General features: G+C 41.9%; 1 protein-coding gene across 3 annotated transcripts in view; it reads right to left on the reverse strand.

Annotated features, from left to right (window-relative positions):
* Positions 1-2,341: 2,341 nt before the first annotated feature.
* The window catches only part of FECH (ferrochelatase), a 32,496-nt gene continuing 11,988 nt past the window's right edge, over positions 2,342-22,849 (reverse strand). For 2 of the 3 annotated variants that reach the window (XM_081096496.1, XM_081096494.1), the window contains 8 exons: positions 22,677-22,825; positions 19,391-19,525; positions 16,558-16,664; positions 12,389-12,487; positions 8,574-8,681; positions 7,997-8,161; positions 5,316-5,375; positions 2,342-4,835 (listed from right to left, as the gene is read on the reverse strand). In XM_081096496.1, coding sequence (XP_080952622.1) covers positions 4,701-4,835; positions 5,316-5,375; positions 7,997-8,161; positions 8,574-8,681; positions 12,389-12,487; positions 16,558-16,664; positions 19,391-19,525; positions 22,677-22,825 — 958 coding nt within the window. In that variant the 3' untranslated portion in view covers positions 2,342-4,700. The remainder of the gene's footprint in view (positions 4,836-5,315; positions 5,376-7,996; positions 8,162-8,573; positions 8,682-12,388; positions 12,488-16,557; positions 16,665-19,390; positions 19,526-22,676; positions 22,826-22,849) is intronic. The other variant, XM_081096495.1, reaches the window with a different exon arrangement.

Here is a 22,849-nt window from a genome sequence, read left to right on the forward strand (position 1 = left end):
GTAAAGTAATTGGAAAGTGGTGAAATTTATGTTACCTTTGTTTTTAATACAATTTAATTGCAAGTTATGAATTTTTAATGAATGCTGTTTCACACCAGAAAATTTAACAATTGACTCTCATGATCCAGCACATCCCTGCTTGTAGGTTTGTGCAGCCTATTGTGTCCTATATATATAATTTTTTAAATGAGGAAAAGATAGAAATACAGAACACTTTATGAATTCTCAGGGTAAAATCTGTAATTTCTTTTTAAAACTAATTTATTTTGTTTTTGTGTGTGCGTGTGGTTTTTTAGTTGTTGTTGTTAACCCTCACTCGAGGATATGTTTCCATTGATTTTTAGAGAGAGTGGAAGGGAGAGGGAGAGACACAGAGAAACATCAGTGTGAGAGAGACACATCAATTGGTTACCTCCGAGCCAAACCAGCTAGGGATATTTGTTCTTAACATGTTAGGAAAGTATAACTTCAACCCATCGGGTGGACTGGAAAGGGAAAAGTTGGCCTGTGGGCTCCCGTTTCAGAGGCGGGTTGCTAAGACCGAATGCCTGAAGGTCAGAGACAGCATTCAAGCGGCCCCACACAGGACCCAGTTCCTGCCCAAGGGCTCCTAATAAAGGCCCAAACCAGGCTTTTTTCCAAAAATGTTTTTAATTCCAACATCCATCTTAATGGCTTACTGTAGACTAATTTAGCCAGTAGTTGTTACACTAAAAATAGAAGCTAATGATTTCAGCTAAAAACAACTAAGCCAGCACTATCAAAGCATATTTATTGTAAGAAACTGATTATCACAGGGTGCATTTGTTTTCCACTTCCTTTTCCCTGTAGAAAGACTTAATCTGACTCCCACAGTGAAAGCAACAGCAGTTCTTCCTCTCCTGGGCCCTACATTAGGGCTGTGTTCTCTAGAGGGCACCCACTTCCCAGAGCACGGCCAATCATCTCACGAGGGGGGGGTCCCACCGAGGGTCAGTCCCACCCGGTACCTCTCATTACCTCAGTGCCATTCAGCAAATACTGGCAGCATCGACTCAACAGAATGTTTTAATTTTATAATTGTTATAAATCATCAAAGAAATGATTAGCATTTGCCCTCCTCTGAGGATTGCCCACACTGCTGGTCAGACTGAGACTCTGAATGATTTTAATGTAGGGCACTAATTTTAGGGCCGACTCATAATTTTCTTTTTCAGCTTGTGACACCTCAATGGATTTCCCATGTCCACCTAATGTTGGGAAACCTGTTTCTAATGCCACCGTCAGGATTCTGACAGAGGGGTCTTTCAGGCAAGGCGAAGAGCTCGGAGATGTGGTCAGAGGCTCTAAGCTTACACACACACACACACACACACGCACGCACGCACACGCGTGCGCATGTACACAGATGTTTTTCCTTAAGGTTGTCAGCTCTAAATTCTTTCCTCCAGCTACAGCTACACAAGTTGTCCCCTTACCCCTACCGCATCCCCATGGACAAGCAAACACAGATTTCTGAGGTCTGCAGACCCACGCACTTACCTATGTTCAGGAGGGTGTGGTCTTCCTGCTGCCCCACTCAGTGAGTGGTGTGGGCTCACCCTCCTGGTGTAATAGCATCTTTTGGATAAACAGCGGCATCAAATTGAGCAAATACTCTCTTGCATACCTTAAGTTAGGGTTTCTTGAATAAAATACCCAACTGAATAGATTAGCTGAGGGTGGTGGGATGCAATGACTTCATTCTGAGACTCATCAAGTCAGTGTATTTTCATCAAGGAAAAAATATATTTTTTTAGAGCAGCTAAACAGTTAAATGACATAAATTTAGGATTACTAATATAATGCACCTTCTGACAGGCTTAGTTTGGGCATCGTGGAGCAGAAAGTCCACTTTCTCTGCATACTTACGTAGCCATCATTGTCTGAATAATTTCAGCGGGAAGGAAAGATGTGTCAGAATCCTAAAGGAAGGTTATACTCTGTGCATGGGATTACTTGAGCAAGGATGTGTACTCCAAGGAGAAGTCCTGGATTTTGACTATTCAGTCAGCATACCATGTCACTGATACACCTTTAAAGGGCTTTTTAACAAGTTTCATTTCTCCCGATATGAAGCAAATTTTGAGTGTTGACATTTCTTTTAATTTTAAAAAGGTAAGTAGTTCCAGACTGCATATTCTTCAGAAGATTCCTTCTTTCTGTGCTGTACACATGGCTGGGCCTTCCGTAACCCTGGCAAGCTAAACTGCCTCATCATCGCAGCTCCTGCAAGTTTTCTGTACAAGTTGGTTCATCAATTAAAGCCAGGTCTGCACCTAAGTGCAGCTTGAAGAAACTGCCAACAGTGCATCGCTAATTACCAGGACAAACATTTTTATTTCAAAGTTGACAAACAAGATAACAATTCTCAAAACCTATTAGCTCTAAAAAGAACAGTTGCTGCCCTAGCCAGTTTGGGTCAATGGATAGAATGTTGGCCTGCAGACTGAAGGGTCCCTGGGTCTGATTCCAGTCAAGGGCATATGCCCAGGTTGCAGGCTCAATCCCCAGTGTGGGGCGTGCAGGAGGCAGCCAATCAATGATTCTCTCTCAACACTGATGTTTCCATTTCTCTCTCTCCCTCTCCTTCTCCCTTCCTCTCTGAAATCAAAAAAATATATTTTTTAAAAAGAACAATTGCTGAGTTTGTCCTACCAAATAGTACCGTCACGTTATGACCCTTACCCATCTTTGGTTAATAAATGAAAGGTAACACTTCTTAGAACTAATGCCATAGACAATTATCCCAATAAATCCCCCTTAGCCTCTTGCTACAAAGGCCAGTCAGGTTCCAACTCAGAATCAATGATATTACTACAGATAGCTCAAAGGTAATTTGGAAGCTTCCTTAGCAAATGAGGGGACTCAGGTACCCTCTCAAGAGCTCTTGGAGTTTTCTATAACATCTCTATAATAATATATTTGACTCTAAAGCAGTCCAAGTGAGGTAAGCCCTCAGGAAATGTCCTGGGGGGGGGGGGGGATGGCCACAAGCATAACCTGTCCTCAGCACCAGGCCACTAACCCAGAGAATTCAATTCTTGTGGGACGGCCACTCAAAGTCTGCTTTGAACTTACTCCCCAAAAAGCTGATGGAAACAGATGAGGAAAATTCTAAAGAACTACCTTGTACTTTCTCTAGAAACATAATTTATGAATAGCAAACCAATTTGAAAAAAATATAGATGCTACTTAAATTTCAGAGCCATTATCAGTGTGAGCAAACTATGAACTAGAGTAGACAAGCATTACAAAGTAAGTCCTTATTCAATAATTTTGATTGTTAACTAATTTGGATTAGTTTTGATTTAACAGAGAGCATGAATCAAAATGGTTAAAACCTTAATAATGTCATAATATTGATTAATATAGTAAATCCTGAATATAGAAGATCTATGACTCCATTAATACTTCCACTTCATGAACAGGATTTTTACAAAATCAAAGCAATGCTCTTTTGAAGAACAAAGTTTTAGGAAAATGAGGAAAGACAAAGTAATCATTACAAATTCATTATGGATCTATCAGACGTTTTTAATCCATTCAAATCCAAGTACAGAAGATCAGACTCTGATCCTATATTATTTCTACATTTTTAGAACTTTTCACTCAAATTCAAGGTTACAATGGCATTAAAAACACCCACAGGAAAAGAATGACATGAAAGATAATATGATGTACTAGCTGTTGCATTAGAATGGTTATTTTTCTTTTCTCTACTTTTCAAATTTCCAATTGCATGTAATATAATTTTGTAATTAAAATCGTAAATTAAGAAAATTCAAGGTTACAAAACACAGTTAACTTTATAAAAATAATTCTTCAAACAATGTGCAGAAAGGAGACAGTCAACCAAGATAAAGAAGATGGTTGAGGGAAAGGTCCACGGGTCCTGGGAGGAGCTTGAACAGTGAATGGCATCATCAGCATTCCCCGGCTTCGAGTCCTCAGAGACAAGAGGCAGCGGGAGCCCTGTTCCCGTGGCACAGATTCCCTCCAGCCACCAATGACAGAGGCTGGATTTCCACACGCTTATTAGTCTTGTGCGCCTCGGAAGCTCAGAGCACTTTTGGAATCTGCCGGGATTTGGTTTGATGGTGAGGAAAGAGAGGTTCACACACTAGAACCAAATGACCAGGAAAGGTCACAGCACTGGCAAAAGCGGCCCTCACCAGCATTCTGTAACCCACGGGCCTAGGAAAGATTAGGTAACATTTCTTTTTCAAATTATATTGCATTTGCTCAACTATGTCCACTTAAAAACAAACAAAACAACTATATGCATGAGACCTGTAAGCAGACCTCATTCACACTGACAGCCCACAGCCGGGACCCTCCGTCCCCTTGCAGGTTTTTTTGGGCAATAAAACCAAAATCTGTATTTAAAATATGTGTGCCTCTCATAAGATACATTTTTAAAATTCAGTGTTTAAATAGCATAGTGGCCATTTCAAATGAGAAACTTTTGTTTACTAATACGTGTTTACTACATTGGCATATAAAGTAGAAAACCCTCAATCAGGATTTCAGAGTCGTTCCTCAAAATATCACACAATGTGTGCCCAAAGGCTGCCCGTGCCCTAATATGACCCCCTTCCTCAGGCTCTAAATGCGTCCTCCGAGTCCGAGGTATCTGCAGGTTGGCATCTGCCTAATCCCACGGGGCCCTCTGGCGGGTGTCACAGCTGCTGGTTGGTGAAGAAGGATTTAGTCTCCCTGCAGACAGGATTTACGCAGAGCGGGCAGCTCAGAACCAGCTGCTTGGAGCACAGCTCGTTTGATTGGATGTGTGAGTGCACCAAATCGGCCAGGGCCTGCAAGGCGGGTAACAAGAGGCAAAGATTCATCAGAACAAAAAGTCTGCTGTCTCCCCCATCCATGCATTTCCTCTCCCATCTGTCCTGATAATCACTATGGCTTGGGGTTTCTTTTAATCTGAATTATGAACCCTTTGAACCACATTCTATAATGTCTTTCTCTCCCAAGCATCCTCAGCTTGGAGAAAACTTAAAATAGAGACTTTAGAGAGTGAAATCCTCTTCCCCCGCCTGCTAAACCTCGCTGGTCTCTGAAAGGCAGATTTTAAATCAGACAGTGGTAGGTGGATAGAAGTCAGACAATGGGGGCTATCTAAAGGAAAAAGGACTGAGAGGAGAAGGATTTCGATTTTATTTTTGTAATTAATTGGACCTCAAAATGTTCTAATATGTGAGAAAAACCAATATTCTGAGCGAGTTTCTCAGAGGATTACTCTCTGATATGTTCTACTAAAAGGTTCGTAACTCCAGAGATACCTCAGAGAACAATGGATTTCCATTAAGAGACTCGGATCTTCTGATGTTTTCAACTCCACACTGAATCAAATGAGAAAAGGGAGGAAAAACACATACACGTTTTATTTTCCTTGTGGGTTTTTTTTTAAGAAACTGACTGCTACGGAACACACGCACGCACACACACACAATTCAAAGTCTTACTTCAAAAGAATTCTAACATTGCTCAGAAATGAAACATTCACAGGACCACGCCATATGCTGATTTTCAACCATTATCATAAAATGGCTCTTCAATTTCTATTCCTCCCCCTACCCAGCACCTTCCCATAGGTGCTTTGTTTCCAAACCATTTTTGAGGGTGTATTTGATAGAACTCCCAAGTAATTTTAGTCTGCTTACCACTCTTTTTCTAAATTGTATCTTTCTAATGCACACCTTTATAGACTCTACCTAAGCAGAATGTTGACATAAGTGTATTTTTATACCTGTTTTGATTCCAAGTGTCAAAAGAGGTAAATTAATTTAATGAAATTGAACCTAGATGGGATTCAATTTAGAGTTGGGATTTTATACCCTTACATTTTAAAAACCTAAAATAAAAATCTGAGCATTGTTTCAGTACCATCCCTGCTCTCCTCTCCAAAGATATCTAGTTAATTATCCCCCAAATAAGTGAGAAATATCTCGTTATTATTTATTCAGGTAGTTAGGATCTTCTCTTTCCCTTCCCAAAATGCTGATGGCTTTCTCTTTTAAGTCAGCATTAACATCAGAAGACTGGTATGGGGGAAATGCTGAGGTTCAGCAAACACACAGTTCTCAACAAGAGACTGTAGTCTAAAACGTCATGGAGAAGCCAGTACCAGCAGGGTAACCAGAGGTGGCCAAGTGTTCTCAGACACTGCTGATGGGAGCATTAAAGGACACATTTCTGTAGGGAAATGAGGTAAAATATGTCAACATTTACATTCCATTTCTAGAAATGTATCCTCAGAAAATAATGGGAAAAATAAAAAAGGAATGTTTATCACAGAGCAGTATATGATGGTAAAAAATTAGAAACATCTTTAATGTATACTAATTAAGAATTTGTTAAAAATGATTACTTAGATATAATTATTTATTGATATGGGTCCATAATATATTTTTAAGAAAAAAAAAAGGCTACAAAATATTAGGAATAAAAAGCCATTTTGTTAAACATGCAGAAGAATAACATTTTAATTAAAATATACACACACACATATAGAGGAAAAAGAGGTCTTATTTTTACCAAAGAATTAACATATTATGCTTGAAGGGTAGGATTCTGAGTGAGTTCTACTCTCAATGTTATACTTCTCTCAACTGTCTGAGCTCTATTGTTTTTATTATCAAAAAGCAGTAAAGTTATTTTTATTTGAGGAAAACATTCAAACTACTTTTTAAAGAAAAGTTAGTTGTTTTAAACAGTATATTCTCCCATCAAAATAATAAAATAAATTGTAGCTAGATGGTTGTCTTTATTCTCTATATGGACTAATTTATTGGTCACTAATAATCCATGGATTACTAAGATGTGTTTACTAAGGAATGACCTCAGTTTAGTAAAATGAATGAATGTGAATTATCATTCAATACAAACAAAAAAGTACACGCTGCACTTAAGCCTTTTCAACAAGCTCACAGTTAGCCTAGGTCATGGTGGCATACAGAAGGCATCATTAAATGAAATCCATGGACAGCCCTGAAACCTCATTTTAGCCAATTACAACGTCCCCATAAATTCTTTATCAGAACTACTGACACGTAATTTAGGCACCCTCTAACTTCATCAGCACTTGATTGATGACCTGCATGTACACAAAAACCTGTGGGGTTGGGTACTGGCTGAAGCTCGCCTCCAACCCACTCTCCACCCGGCACTGCACCTGCCACCCCGTCCCAGAGAGGGTGAAGGATCCTTCGAGGCCAGGCCTCCATCAATCACACTGGATGACCAGGGACAGGAGTTCTGGCAGAAGATGGGGGGAGGGCTTCTTGGTCCCAGCGCCTCCACAATTCCCACAGAAACAATGCTATAAATTGGACTCAGATTTCAGGCTGACCCTCAGGAGCCGTGAGATGGTGAGCCATAGTTTTTCTCCACTCTGAACAACAATTCACATCCATCTTGCATTACAAGACACTAAGCATAGTATTTGTTATTTCAATAATCAGATTGATAACAACACAGGAGTAAACAGCTAATTAAGTGCATAAAAAAAGGTGGTCGAGAAAATTACATGCTCTTTTCCTAAATGACGATGACTCCTCTATGCCTCCGAAACCCAAGGGACACTATTAAGTGAAGAAAAGGAATTATATAACAATAAAATCTTTTTCCTCCAGGTTGGTGAGAAGTGCAATTATTTTTTCTTAAGGAAATGTAGTGTTTATTACTTTCAAGTGGTACAATACCCAAATTAAACACAGTGACGCTGCCCACAATGGGCCCAGTTTCAGAACGGCACAAAAGTGCTTCCCCACCACGGAAGTGGGACTGACTGAATGTGGTCAGATTTCTTACTCAGATTAAGTATTATTCAGAGCAAGGAGGACAGAGTACCTGCACACACATATACCACACAGTATTTTTGAATGACACAATTCGATCCCGACAGACAGTTTCCCTTTAAAACCAATCGCAGTGGGATTAATAAGGCAGACGGCAGCGTTACCTCGTTAGCTAGAACTTGAGAGTACTCGATGTCCAGTTCATACAGTGTTTCAATGTGATCGCTGGTAAACGCAATGGGGACCAGGAGGATATTCTTCCACCCCCGCTCGCAAAGCCCTCTGATGGTCTCGTCTGTCTGAGGACCCAGCCAGGGCATCGGACCAACCTAGGAGAAAGGAGGATGCGTGCCCAATGGCCCCACTTCTCCCGCTGTCGGGCCTCGCACTGCCCCAGGCACACACACCTTTCTTGAGAGCAAGGGCCGTGCTTTCCACCTGCTTTAATGGGTTTTGGTATTTCCACATTGAAGCTGGAATCCTTCTAGAAATTGGCAGGCTATAAATACCAGTTCTGTCACTACAACTGGAAATAATACAGTGAGTCAATGGAACTCAGCTAGTCACTCGATTTCCCCTCCCGTCAGAGTGGCGGGCAGAGTTCTTTCTGCCCATGGTAAGCCATCAGGTTACACACAGTCTGTGTGTATGGAACAGCCAAATCTCACCGTTTCATAACTAAGTCCTAAAATAGGTGTCCTCGAAAGAGCCGACTGCCCGCAACGTGCGGAAGCCACCCACCTTGGACTGCCAAACCAGCCGGTAGGGGTTGGAGTAACCCAGCTTCTCCATGACTTTCTGGACAGTGGCGCCCACCTCCTGAGGATAGGGGTCCCCTCTGTTGACCACCTGCAGCAGAGACACATGGGTGTCAGTCACAACCTTGTGAAGGGTTCCAAGAGCCTGGGACGCGCAGTTGAAGGAGGTAAGCCCTGGACCGGAGTCCTCCCCTTCTGTCTTCTTCACTAAAGACAACACAATCTGAGCTCAATCGCCAAACTTCCTTGGATCCACTTCTTCATTGTCCAAGGGTCAATCATCTCTAAGGACCCTAAGAAAAGGTCAAATTCTATGCCCCATGTTATCCGTGGGAAACTGACAATGTGTAACGATGGAGGATGGGCCTCTCTGTGCCCCCATCTGTAACAGGGCAATGAATGACACAGAGCTGGACAGGAGTCAATATGGGATGAGACTTCTACCTTGGTAGTCACTGGAGCGGCTGACTGGAAGGGAACTGAAAGGAGACTGTGTATGGAACTGAGCTTATGGGGTTCAGGGGAAGAAAAGGGTAAACGCCAGTGGAAGAAGAGAGACGAGAGAAGCAGCACATGGGCTCAGATTCCAAGGTCCTGAAGGATATGACTGGTGCCGCCTTCTTCTTCTTCTTCCTCCTCCTCCTCCTCCTCCTCCTCCTTCTTTTTTTACCTATGCCTTCCAATTCCTCTTCCTACAACAATGGACTACAGACGAATGCTTTGTGTACAGCGAATGTCTGATAAACGCTTCTGACAGAACAGCTTAATACCTTGAAAGTGTTTAGTAAAACTGTATTTTTACTGCTTTAATATTTAGTTTCATGCTGAGTCCCTAACACTCTTACCCTGCTATATTTCTCCTCAATGTAACACTTATTACCTTCTAAAATACCACAATATTTTCTTATGTATTATGTTTATTATCTGTTTCCCCCACTCGCTGGGGGCAAACATTTATATCTATTTTGTTCATTCCCAGATCCTGTGACAGTGGATAGAACAGTGTCTGAAATATAAAAGGTGCTCAATAAATACTGCTGACATGAAATACTGATGAACTATTTTATGATCTACTAAAAATTAGTTAAAAAGCCATTAGAAAGATAAATGTAGAAGGAATGAGGGAAATATAAAGTCACCATCAGAGCAGCACAGAAATAATTGCTACAGGCAAGATCCAGCGATGGATGCTAAAATTGCGGGGCAAAAATATGAGAAATAAGACACTTGGGTAGTCTCAAAGACTCTCCCCTAAGGTATTTTTTAATTACAAAAAGGAAAAGAATGACTGCGCCATGGACAATCCAGTAGACACCACCTTTGACAAATGACCAACGATCATAACACCAGCAGGAAGGCACACCTGTCATCACGTACCCCTGAGATGATGCTCTGAGGAGGACAGGTCACCCCTGGGGTCTCCTTCCCTCCAAGGCACAACCTCGGTGTAATCATGAGGAAACACCAGACACGTCCAAGCAAGAGAGCATGCTACATCACAGCTGACGTTCTACAAAATCCCTCTTCACAACTGTCAAGGTCATGAAAGACAAAGACAGATGGGAGGACACAAGGAGACAGGACAACTGAACGTGAGGAGGGGTCCTGGGTTGGGTCAGGAGCCGAGAAAGGACCTGGTGGAAGAAGTGGTGAACCCCGAGGAGAGCCTGGCCTTCGGTTAGCAGTGCTGCCCATGGTTCAGGTCTTGCTCTGACCACTGCACTATGGTTATGTGCGGCGTCAACCTCAGGCATAGCCACGTGAAGGGGATGTGGCACTATTTTTGCAAATATTCTGTAAATCTAAAATGTTTTCAAATAGTTCATTTTTTAAAAAGCCATGAAGCGAGGGAGGGGAGTATAGGGGTAAAAGTAGCTGCTACATCCATTTTCTTCCTCGGCAATCCCACACTCCACCCACCCCTTTCTTATCGTAATAACTTCATGGCATTCCTCAGACCCACACAGAACCCTGGGCAGCAAAAAAAAACCTGGGAGCAGCATGCTCAGACCTGGGGGGCGGGGGGGGTGCAGGGAGAAGTGGGGCCGAGGGTGAGAGAACAGAAGGTAGCACCTGGAAACGTTCATGTGTAAAAATGTGTTTCTTCCTTTCCCAATTCAAGCGCCTCCCTTCTGGCACTTCAGACGTGGTCTCAACACACCGGGACAGTTATAAATAGGACGAGGGTGGAGAAGGAAGGTGGACATGTGAAGAGGATTTGCATAATGCCAGAAAAAGAGACTAGAAACCTGGTCAAATGAAACAGGCAGGCTTCCAGAGGAGAGAAGTTGATCTCCAGGGCCACATACTGCTGAAAGGGCAACTGCTTAGCTGAGATGTAGGAGTGGGAAAAGCTGCAAAGGGCTCGACCCTGGTGACCACAAGGTGGCAGTAAAGACCAATTAGAAGAGTGGCCGAGACTCTCATTAACTCCATTTGCCCTGGAATTAAAACCTGGATAACACCCACGAAGATGAAATTCTCCACCTCTCCAGCTTTGAAAGCAATGTCTGTAGGACAGGATGCTAGTTCTGAGCTGATGAAACTGGCTGCTTATTCCAAGCACTTCCATGTATCACGCTGGCATACCTGCTGCATCATCCTTGTTCCTATACACTCGTATTCGCTTGCCCAAGCGTATTCGCTGGCCCAAGCGTGGTCCTTAGTCTTAGCAAGTTAAAAACCCTAATGGTGCCCAGCAGGGTGGCTCATTTGGTTGGAGTGTCGTCCCTTACACCAAAGTTTCCACTTCAATTCCCGGTGGGGGCATATATGGGAGGCAACCAATGGATGTTTCTCTTTCTCTCTTTCTCTTTATCTCTCTCTCTCTCTCTCTCTCTCTCTCTCTCTCTCCCCCACCCCCTCCCCTTCCTCTCTTTCTAAAATCAATCTTAAAAACAAAAACAGCCCTGTGCTGAAACCGGTTTGGCTCAGTGGATAGAGCCTCGGCCTGCGGACTGAAGGGTCCCAGGTTCGATTCCGGTCAGGGGCATGTACCTGGGTTGCGGGCATATCCCCAGTAGGAGATGTGCAGGAGGCAGCTGGTCGATGTTTCTCTCTCATCGATGTTTCTAACTCTCTGTCTCTCTCCCTTCCTCTCTGTAAAAAATCAATAAAATATATTTAAAGAAAAAAAAACCAAAAAAAAAAAACAGTCCTGGCCTGTTTGGCTCAGTGGATAGAGCGTCGGCCTGCGAACTGAAGGGTCCCAGGTTCAATTCCAGTCAAGGGCATGTAGCTTGGTTGCAGGCACATCCCCAGTAGGGAGTGTGCAGGAGGCAGCTGATCGATGTTTCTCTCTCATCGATGTTTTCAACTCTCTATCCCTCTCCCTTCCTCTCTGTAAAAAAATCAATAAAATATATTTTAAAAAACCAAAAAACCATATCCTCGGGTGAGGATTATAAAACAACCACCTGTACTCGCTTCCTGGAACTCAGAAGACCCCTGTCAAGTCTCGAGGACAAAAGAGTGAGATTGAGAGCCCTCCGTCTGAATGGAGGGCCTACGGTCAAGCCGCCAAAACATCAGACAAGTCAGAGCAGTCTACTGTGCCACTTATTAGAAATCCTTACATGTGACTATATCTTCAGATTGTTATGATTTCTACACAGTATTATAAATTGTAAATATTATAATCAGAATGAATCATTATTAGGTCTCAAGAAATGAATCAGTTAAATGAGCACCACATTAAGTCTGAGATTTTAGAATTCAGGACATTGTAGAAACTGGGTCCATGCTACACATCGAGAAATCCTCTACCATGAGGTCATCCGACAAAATGTTCTTACTTACAGACATTGGCAGTGAGTGGGCAGAAAAAAGAATGACCACCTCGCTCCTCTTCTCGGGTGGAAAACAGTCCAGCTCTTTCCGAATGTGGTCTGCGAAGCACTGCAGGAATGCGGAGAGAGGGGGGTCAGGAGCAAGTGGAAGAAAGTGGTGGAAGTGAAAGACAGTGTTTTTAAAATGAGAGCCACACCAGGAATGCCGGAGCAACCCTCAAAACTCGGAACTCTCTTCTTAAAAAATTGCAAACAGTACGGTCTCGCTTGCTTTGGTTCATCATCAAAATGGCTCCTAACGGTTTCAGGGGCCTGGGGAATTTGATGGGAAACTTCTAACGCTCGCTAATGGCTCACTGAAAATGAACGCTCTGGATCTGCTGTCCCCCGGGAGGAGCGGGGCACACTTCCAGATGGAAAGGAAACACAGATGGGAAGGAGAAGTTGTTTTAAGACCTCTCATTTGCTCCGTTAGCAGGAAAACAGCTTACAGGGTCTTTCTAAATCTCCTTAGTTTGGCTTTCAGGCATATTGCATTAAAATGCATTAGACAGAAATAGTAGAGGAATAAGAAAATATCATCTATTTTTATGACCATTTCCTTCTGAGCCCAATATCCTCACTGAGTCAATCTTCATAACAACCTTCACAACAACAGATGAGAGGTTGTAAAAGTCCCATTAAATTCACAGAGGGCAGAAAGATGCGCCGGCTTGGGGGCCCGTTCAGTCACATCTGTGGAACTTGGGCTAGAACACAGGCCCACCTCCTCCCCCAAACCTCTGTCGACCAGACCAGTTAATTCCCTTCGTCTAGTTGGCACTTTCCGACTCACATCAATAGGTGCTGAAATACCAGATCTGAGGAGGCTTTCTTTCATCTTACACTTTAATCATTCTTTGTCATTTCACTTATAAAGCAAATGCTACAAAGGACATTAACGGGCCAATTGACAAAATTCTAATATAAACATGGATTAGATAAATTAATCAATGTTAAATTGACTGAAGTTGAATATTGTATCATGGTTATGGGAGAAAATCTTCCTGCTATTTAGGTATAAAGAGTGATTTTATATATGACTGTATATGTTTAAAACTTATTCTCAAAAGGTTCAGGAAAAAAATGATGTATAGATATATACATACACAGAGATAAACGTTAATATTAATAATATGTGAATCTAGGTAAAGAGTAGACTTTTCTGCATGTTTGAAATTATTTCCAAATAAAAAGGGTTTTTTTATTGTTGTTTTAAATCTTTATTGTTGACAGTATTACATATGCCCCCTTTTTTCTCCCATTGACCCCTTCTAGCCCACCAAATAAAAAGGTTTTTAAAACATTATAAAGGACAATTTACCAGAACCATGTAAATTTATACTTGTTGGTATGTGGATATATACCAATTTAGGATGAGCAAATTATTCCTCAATAAATACTGAGATATTATTAATCTTTACAGAACCCTCAAAAATTGGTAAATAAATGCCCCAGGGCACAAAATGGCACCTAGAGAGTTGGTTCCCTTTTCAAACTTTATTATTGACTTATAGGTTGTGACAGGAGTAGATGCAAACAAAAACAGGATTTTCTGGTAGTCTTTGCAGTGTTTGGAAACTAAAGATGCTCACAAAAGATTATTTCTGGACAAAAGCCTAGATGAGGAGGCCCGCTGCGAAGTTCATGTGGGAGCCCGGAACATCCACTTACTCCAATTATTCCAACAGCTGGGTAACAGCAGTAAAATGACCGTTTTATGTAATTGCTGCCTATAATAAGTGGGAATGTTGGTTTCAATTTTTTAGTTTTAGTTTTTAGCTATATTTTTATAGTTTTAGTTTAGGGTCTAGGTTTGGGTTTGTGTGTTTTTTCTATTTCTGCTAGATAGCCAATCTCCTTCTCATGTAATCTACATAATATTAAGAATAAAATCTATGCATCAATGTTTTGTTCCCAAAGAAGTTTAATATTTTTCCTTTTCTCTTCTTGCAAACCTGCAAGTACAAACACAATTTGTTACGGCTTACAACAGACCCTAAGCCATCGTCAAACCTGAGGAGCCGTGGGCAAGCCCAAGTGCTACTTAAGTCATCTAGAATCCATCTGTGGTATTTTCTCCATGCACTCCCTCAGCAGAATGAAAGAGGCAGGCGGCTCTCAGAGCCTTCAATCACAGCATCCAGGGGGCAGATAAATGCCTCTGAGATTCCCTTTCATTTTGTGAACGGAGACTTCCTCAGTTAAGAGACCTTTCCATCTTTCTGCTTCCCCCCTTTTCAAATGGCTGAATTTTAATGCAAATCTAATTACTCACTGGATCAGGGCAGGCAGATGCTGTGCAGACCCCGCAGTTCTCTACCACATGTCAGTGCTGACCTGAAACACCCCTCGTTCCCAGTCCAGGCCTCCAAGAGCAAGAGTCACGGCTCACTGGGGCTCTGGTGGGACTGACTGGACCAGCAGACGAGTGGGGACACCGAAGCAAAACCACACCCATCCCTAGGAAGGTGCCTTCTTTTCACTTTTGACTTAAAACCGAATTTCAACCTAAGGGTTAACCCTTGACTTCTACAAGCCTAAGGAAGGTAGTCTGCTCACGGAGAGCTGGCCTGCTTTTAATGATGTCTAGCACCATCTAGCGGTTACAGATTTTAAATGATTCCAGGCTTTTAAAAAAGATGTTACTAGTAAGTTGGTATTTTGCCAGTCAGAGAATGTCCAAGGAATGAAACATAAACTGGGTGAAATCTGAATCACTTAATATTTCTCCTACCTCAACTAACTCAAAGGCAGAAACTTCCACTGGCAGAACAAAACTATATCTGCATGATATAGGGCATTTATAGCAACGCTCTTGTATTCAGAGGGCAAAAGAAGATATTAAAATGAATGAATGAATGAATGAATAAAAGCTAGTTAAAGCTATTTTACCATTTGCAACAGCATGGATGGACTTAGAGCAGTGGTTCTCAACCTTCTGGCCCTTTAAATACAGTTTCTCATGTTGTGACCCAACCATAAAATTATTTTTGTTGCTACTTCATAACTGTAATGTTGCTACTGTTATGAATCGTAATGTAAATATATGATATGCAGGATGGTCTTAGGTGACCCCTGTGAAAGGGTCATTTGACCGCCAAAGGGGTCGCGACCCACAGGTTGAGAACCGCTGACTTAGAGAGTACTTTGTTAAGTGAAATAAGTCAGACAGAGAAAAAGAAATACTGTATGATTTCACTTATATATGGAATCTAAAGAACAAAATAAACAAATGAACAAAACAGATACAGACTCATAGATACAGAGAGCAGACTGATGGTTGCCAGAGAAGAGGAGGGTTGGGGGTGTGGCTGAAAAAGGTGAAGGGATTAAGAAATATAAATTGTTAGTCACAAAATAATCTGAGGGGGTATAAAGTGCAGTATAGGGCAGCAGTCGCCAACTGGTGGTCCGTGAAGTCCGAAAGGTTGGCGACGGCTGGTATAGAGAATATAGTCAATGCTAGTATAATAATTATGTACAGTGCCAGGTGGGTACTGGAAATATTGGGGGACCACTTTGTAAAGTATATGGTTATCTAATCTTTATGCTGCACATGTGAAACTAAAATAATATTGAATGTACTGTAACTGAAAAATAAAATTAAAAACAAAAAGCCATTGGCTTTAGAATTATACTTTTCACTGTTCTCCTAATGTCACCTATTAATATAAATATTATAAATATAAATTGCATGGAAGAATTTTGAAATTTCTTCTAATATATAAAACTTTCTTGATTGAAATGTTAAATTTCTTTTCATGTCTGAGAACATGTAGATATAATACCTTTAAGTTTTAAAATTTTTGATATTTTAAAGGATTTAGAACACAGAGTGTTTATTTGTCCGCCACTCAGTCTATGAATGTACATTAGCAGAAACACCTTGCGTAATCTTTAATGTTCTTCTGATCATTGGGAAACCCAAAACTCTAAATGTAATTCTGCTATGATTTGTGACTAACAGTATTAACCTGAAGAAACAAGAGAGTCTAAACTTTAATCTTTAAATGTATTTTCTCTTGTCACAATAATCCTTTTTTTAATCCCCAGCATGCAATTTAAGCCAGAGAACCGTGAGGCTCAGAGGGACACCTGTAAGTGAACTGTGATGGGCTGCGGTAGGTTCCGGCTTACCTGAATGAGGAGGGGATGCGTGGGCCACCTGTCAATTGTGCTCCACTTCATCACGGGCTTCTTCCCCACTTCATTATAGTATCTGTAAATGGCGTTTAAGCTGCTCCCTGAAATAGGCAGGGGCCACTTAGTAGATGCCTACTGACTACAGTGAAAATAAGAACACAGGACTAGTAAAGGCAGTAAGTATAAGTTCAACATAGACAACTGCTTCTATACTGAGTCAGTCTAATTACAATCATATCAAAAATGCTCTAAAATGCATACAGACTTCACTGCCCTGCAAATGAAGATCACTGAAAAGCAAACCATTTCAACGGCCTTTCAAAGATTATTGAGGTTATCTCTAGTGAGAAACACGATGGCAGTGGATTTATGAAATACTAGTGGTCGTTATTTGCAGTGACCAAGTCTTACAATTAACAGCATGTTGAAATTATTTTCCCACTATGAAGGTAATCAACCCCATTGCAGCAAATGTAGGGGGTGGGGGAGAAGGAAAGAAGCCAGCCATTATTCCGATTTTACTAGTACACCATTGTTTTATGCTAGCATAGTTCTTTCCAGTTATATTTCCTTTTAGCTATCTTGTTTTACAAAGTTGTAATTTAATATGTATGCAACTTTGCATCCTGAGTATTTTGGGCATTTTTAGTTAATACTATGAGAAGAGTATTTCCCACATTATAATAAAAGCTTTATAACCATCTTTTTTAATGGCTTATTGATAAAAACAGCAGCTTATTGAGGTTTCCATGAGCACTCTCTTTTTATCTGCTTTTACAACATTATCATCATCCCACAGAATAAGTTAAATGAGTATCAAAACCTTACAGGTAATCTAAAAAAAAACATGTATTTCTAAGGAAGAGATGGAAATCATGAAAATTTAAAGCCTAACAGGAGGTAAATGGTACCAACCCAATACAATTTTATCCTGGCCTAGGAGAGCTGGAACTGGGGCCAAGCCTTAATCCTATGAAACTGATCCTAACACAAGGACTCTTCCTCAATCTTAATGTAGGGCAGAAGTTCCAAAACATTTCATGCTTCCCAACACCAATCCACTGGTTTCTAACTATGAGACTACTCATCAGTTAGGTTTCCAACTTACAATGCTAGTCGGGACAGAGCCATATTTAAATCAAAGGAATATTCTTAGGCTAAGACTCAACTTTAAAAAGACAAATGAGTTCACTTTGGTGAGTAGAATACAATGAACCAGGAGAATCCAAACTGAGTCTATTCCAGGTTCTGGAAGCCACATAAGTTGCCCTAGGTCACTCAGAACCATCCATGAACTACCAAAAGTAGTAATTAAGAAGAAAGTATAACTAAAAAAATCACTTGTGATTGATATACAGAATATACCGGCTCTGCCACAACGTGTGTCTACAAGATGCAATAGAAAAACGACACTCTAGTGGCTTCAAAGAAATGAATGTGCTTCCCGAAGGCTTTCATAACTCTGCAGGGAAGAGGTGCGTGCCCTTCCACATGAGGTATACTGGAGAAAAACTGCACAGACATGGATGTTTTAAGCACACGAATAGAGCCAGCTGTGTAATGAAACCCACAGTCAATCCTTCGTCATATAAGTAACGATCTTCTTAAGTTGTCTAATTTTGAGAGCATTTACATGTTGAGATATATTTTTAAAACAAGGCCAAAAAAAAAAAGTATAGCTTAGGTATTCATAAAATCTGATTTCTTCTCCAATAGCGTATCACCGACATTTTGAAGTTGGAGAGGTACATTTCCAAAGGAAATCTCAGTGCCAACTGCTGATGCCTGAGAGCTCAGGCGTTTTCATAGGCGCCCTACACACAGCAGGTCTTCCAGGGGCCTTCCGTCTCTCCTTAGAGTTATACAGTAATATACACTGATATCCAAAGCGGTTTGGGAGTAAAAGTGTGCTGACCCCAATCCTTGAAACAGAATACAAACAAATGTATGTGTAGGTGACAGAAGAAGCTTCACCCACAACTGATGAGACAGGGATTGGCAAATGCAGATTACTTTCCTGCTCCTGTTAAATATAGGAAATAACATGCATCTAGAATTCTAGGTTTGCGGAGGAAACCTCAAATTGGGCTGTGATTTAACCAAGTAACCAACCCATAACTGAAGCATAACAACAACAACAACAATAAAATAACACTATTCCCAATATTCTATGGGCTTTTAAAATGTAAACAGTGATCACCTTTGCTACATTAATAAGAATAGTAGGGTATCCATAACAATCAGTTTATTATACAAATATAGAAAGTGCTTAATCCTGATCCATTACACCAGTGATTTTCAACCTTTTTCATTTCATGGCACATATAAACTAATTACTAAAATTCTGCAGCACACCAAAAATATATATATTTTGCCAATCTGACAAGAAAAAGGTATAATTTTGATTCATTCCTACCATACTGCTACTGCTGCTACTGTTATGTTGGCTGTTGTCTTTTTTGTTGTTGTTGTTGTTTGTTTTTGTTTTACAATCTAAGGGAAAAGAGGTCAGTGCCCTTGACTAAATAGATGCTGCGTGTTTTAAAAATCCTTGGGGCACCCTGGTTGAAATCGCTGCATTAAAGCATTGAACACTAGCAGCCACCGCCTTCCGCCACCATTTGTAATTCTGAGCAGTCTGGCCAATAACTCAAGGGACAGACGAACCATGAGATTTCAAATGGACTGACCTGAACTCTCGAGTTTAAAGCAGACAGGCCGGATTTGCCATTCAAATCACAAAGGATTTATCCTTTCCTGCCGCACTCAGTTTCCTGGCTATTTCTGCCAGGGCCCTGCCCACCCACCCACTGTCAGAAGCCCTTACCTGTGGTAGAGCAGCTGTACTGTGGGTACTGCGTGAAAGCAATAGCCCTTTCAAGCCCATCTCTCTCCATCTCTTCAATTGCTTCTTCTGTTAAAGGGTGGACGTACCGGAATCCAATATAGTATTTGTGAGGGGCTATTAGGAAGCATGTGTGGAAAGGAGAAAGTATTAATCTTTATATAGATTCCTCCGAGTCGCCAAACGTAATGCAATGTCCAGAACAAAGAACAGCTGCGCTAATTTCCTATGGTGCTGATAAACGGGGGGAAGTTTAGACTATTCCTTGGATCTTACCCAGTCCTCAGCTAGCACATGGACTTTTAATCACTATTGTCTGGGACCAACCCCTCTCCTTATATACACACATCCTTTCTTAGCACAATGGTTTTTAAAACTCAAGCTTTGCCCACTGGAGTGGCTCAGTTGGTTGAGTATCGAAAGGTGCCAGTTCGACTCCCAGTCAGGGGAAGGCAATCAATCAATGTTTCTCTCTCACATCAATGTTTCTCTGTTTTTCTCTCTCTCTCCCCTCTCTCTCTCCTCCTCCTCCCTCCCTCTCTCCATCTCTAAGCATGACCTGGTGAGGATTACAAAAAACCTGGGCCTAGTTCTCTTCTCCTTACTGAGATGAGAGGCTCAAGAGAAGAGAGAAAAGAACAGGAATCTCCTCCCAAGTAACAGGCACTTTGCTTTTTCCTTCCCTCTGGTTTGGACCCCCTTTCAGAGAGGGAAACGGAGACACTCCAAGGTCAATGCACCTGCCCAAAGTCACACCCAGCAGATGCTCAAGCTGAAATTTTACCGTCTCTGCCCATCCCAGAGCCCGTGTTCCTTCCTTCTCTGCTCCCACCCACTTCCACCACCCAGCGCCCTCCTCCTGTGCCCTCAGGCACAAGGTCACCAAGTTTATAGAAACGCTTTGGGATACTCGATACATGTTCACTGATAACAAATGACTGAAATGATTCTTCTGTATTCATACAGGAAAAACACCCAACAGCAATTCGTAAACTGGAGGTACCAAATGAGATTTCAAATCATTGTTCTTGGCACCTAAGCACCTAAGTCTTCTAAATCTTCTCTTGTCCTCCTAAATCTTTTTCCCTGCATTTTAAAAGCATCTACAACCACACAATTCTTAGGCATTTATAAATCATGAAATTCAGAATTTCCTAAAGTTACCCAGACTTATTTCCCTGTCTTTTCATACAATTACGCCTAACTTGTGCTCAGGGATAATATGAGAATACACCACATAAACATTAAGTAATAATAAATAAACCCAAGATAATGTTACTATCCAACCAATAGCAGGGGCTAAAACTAAGAATACGACACCAGCACTAACACATTTGGCTCAGTGGATAGAGCATCCATCGGTGACCAAAGGGTCCCAAGTTCGATTCCAGTCAAGGGCACATACCTTAGTTGGAGGCTCCCGGCCCTGGTTTGGGCGGGAGGGGAGGCAACCAATCAATGTATTTCTCTCACATTGATATCAATATTTCTCTCTCTGTGTGTCTCTCCCTCTCCCTTCCACTCTCTCTAAAAATCAAAGGAAAGATATCCTTGGGTGAGGATTTAAAAAAAGAATGACACTAAATTGGAACACAGGAAACATTTAGGTTACATTGAAGAAGATAAACACATTATAAATAATCCTCAATAACGTGATCCAAGGAACCATGTTACCAAGAACAGGTGTAGAAGAGCAAAAAAAAGGAGAAGCATGTCTGCGTGGGAAGGAGGGTCTGACCCGATATTCGCTGGTTGGGGACCACAGAAAGAGGAAGGAAAAGGTATAAACGAAACCAAGTTCAGCTGTCTGTCCTTCTAAGCCACCAAACTTATGTCCTCTTGCATAAAATACGGTGAACTGTGACTAAAAACACACCAGAGGACAAGACCCTATAAGCAAACTCCAAATGACTGATTGGTCAAAGGTTATGTGGCTCATCCGAAAACTGCCAACCTCCACAAAATCATCAAGTCCATGTCTAAGGCGCGCCTGGCGACCTGAGGTGCGGTGGAAGTGGCCCTGGCTTTCTAACCTACTTGGAGACATTCTACCATCAGATTGGCATAGTAAGATCCCGGTGCTTCTCACGTTTCCTGTCCACCGCTGAAACGTTGCAGCCTAAATGCCTAGGGTGTGGAGTTCCTCAATACTGCAGACTAAGGGACGGGGAGAGGCTGCCCTCACAGATAAAGGCAGGGTGGGGGCTGCACTTTGAAGTGAGAGAGAGTGCAATACCCTGGAAAGAACAGATAAGGCTCCTCCCCCTCCCTACTCCTGGAGCTGGCAGAGTTGTTTTGTGTGTCTCAGTATTACATAAAAACAACGGTATATCCTACAGTCAATGGCGTCTTAAGTGAGATTAAATATGGTACTTATAGTTCATTTGAGCAGTGTTTCATGCTGTACATTATTATTCCAGTAGAGGGTTTCAGAGGACAGTTGCCAGAGGTGTGTGATCCTCCTTTTATTTTTATTTATTTATTTTTAATTGATTTTAGAAAGAGGAAGGGAGGGAGGGAGGGAGAGAGAGAAACATTGATGTGAGAGAGAAACATTGACCGGTTGCCTCCTGTACATGCCCCAACCGAGGATGGAACCTACAACCTGGGTATGTGCACTGACCCGAAATCGTGCCTGCCACCTTCCAGTGCATGGGGACGATGCTCCAACCAACTGCGCCAGCCAGCCGGGCACGGACCTCTTGTTAGTGCCACGTCTGACGAGGCGCACAGAGGCCTCATGAAGGTGGTACTGCCGAGAGCGGAAAGCAGCTGCTGAAAGCTGCTCTGTCTCATGGCTGCCGCAACAGCGAGCTAATTGGGTTCTACATGTTGATCTGATAATTAGCTCTCCATACAGGAAGAAAAGGCAATCGCAGCAGCCTCAATCCATTCCCAAAGCTTTCTTCCCGGAGCAATGACATGTGCGTCTTTTACTCAAACCCATCTCTACAGATCTTTAACGGGACCTTGGCTGAGTCAGTGTATGTCGTCTCTTCCTTACACTCTAGCCCAACTTCATGCGCACCTCACACTACCTTTTGAAACTAATGTTCCAAATCTTTAGCTTTTTAATCTGTCACATAAGGAAGTAGCAGAAAAGGGTCTACAGCCGAGGACAAGGGAAAAGACCTCGAGAACTAAGTGACGGTGCATCACACAGGAACCCCCACAAAGCGCGAGGGGCCAGGACACAGACTGCACTTGGCAGGCGGTGGTGTTCTGAGTTTCATAACTACTAGCGAGATGTTCGTTAAGAAGCACGCACCTGTGTGTGGGGACATCTTGTCCAGCAGCTTCACCATGCCTTCTCCTTGCCTGGAAGTCCACATCTTGATGGGGGATCCGCCGCCAATCCTGCGGTACTGCTCCTGGATTTTGGGGGTTCGACGTTTGGCGATGATTGGTGCCAGCCTACTAAATCATTTAACATGAGGGTAC

This window comes from Myotis nattereri, assembly GCF_964212035.1.
Source record: "Myotis nattereri genome assembly, chromosome: 8".
Taxonomy (NCBI): Eukaryota; Metazoa; Chordata; class Mammalia; order Chiroptera; family Vespertilionidae; genus Myotis; species Myotis nattereri.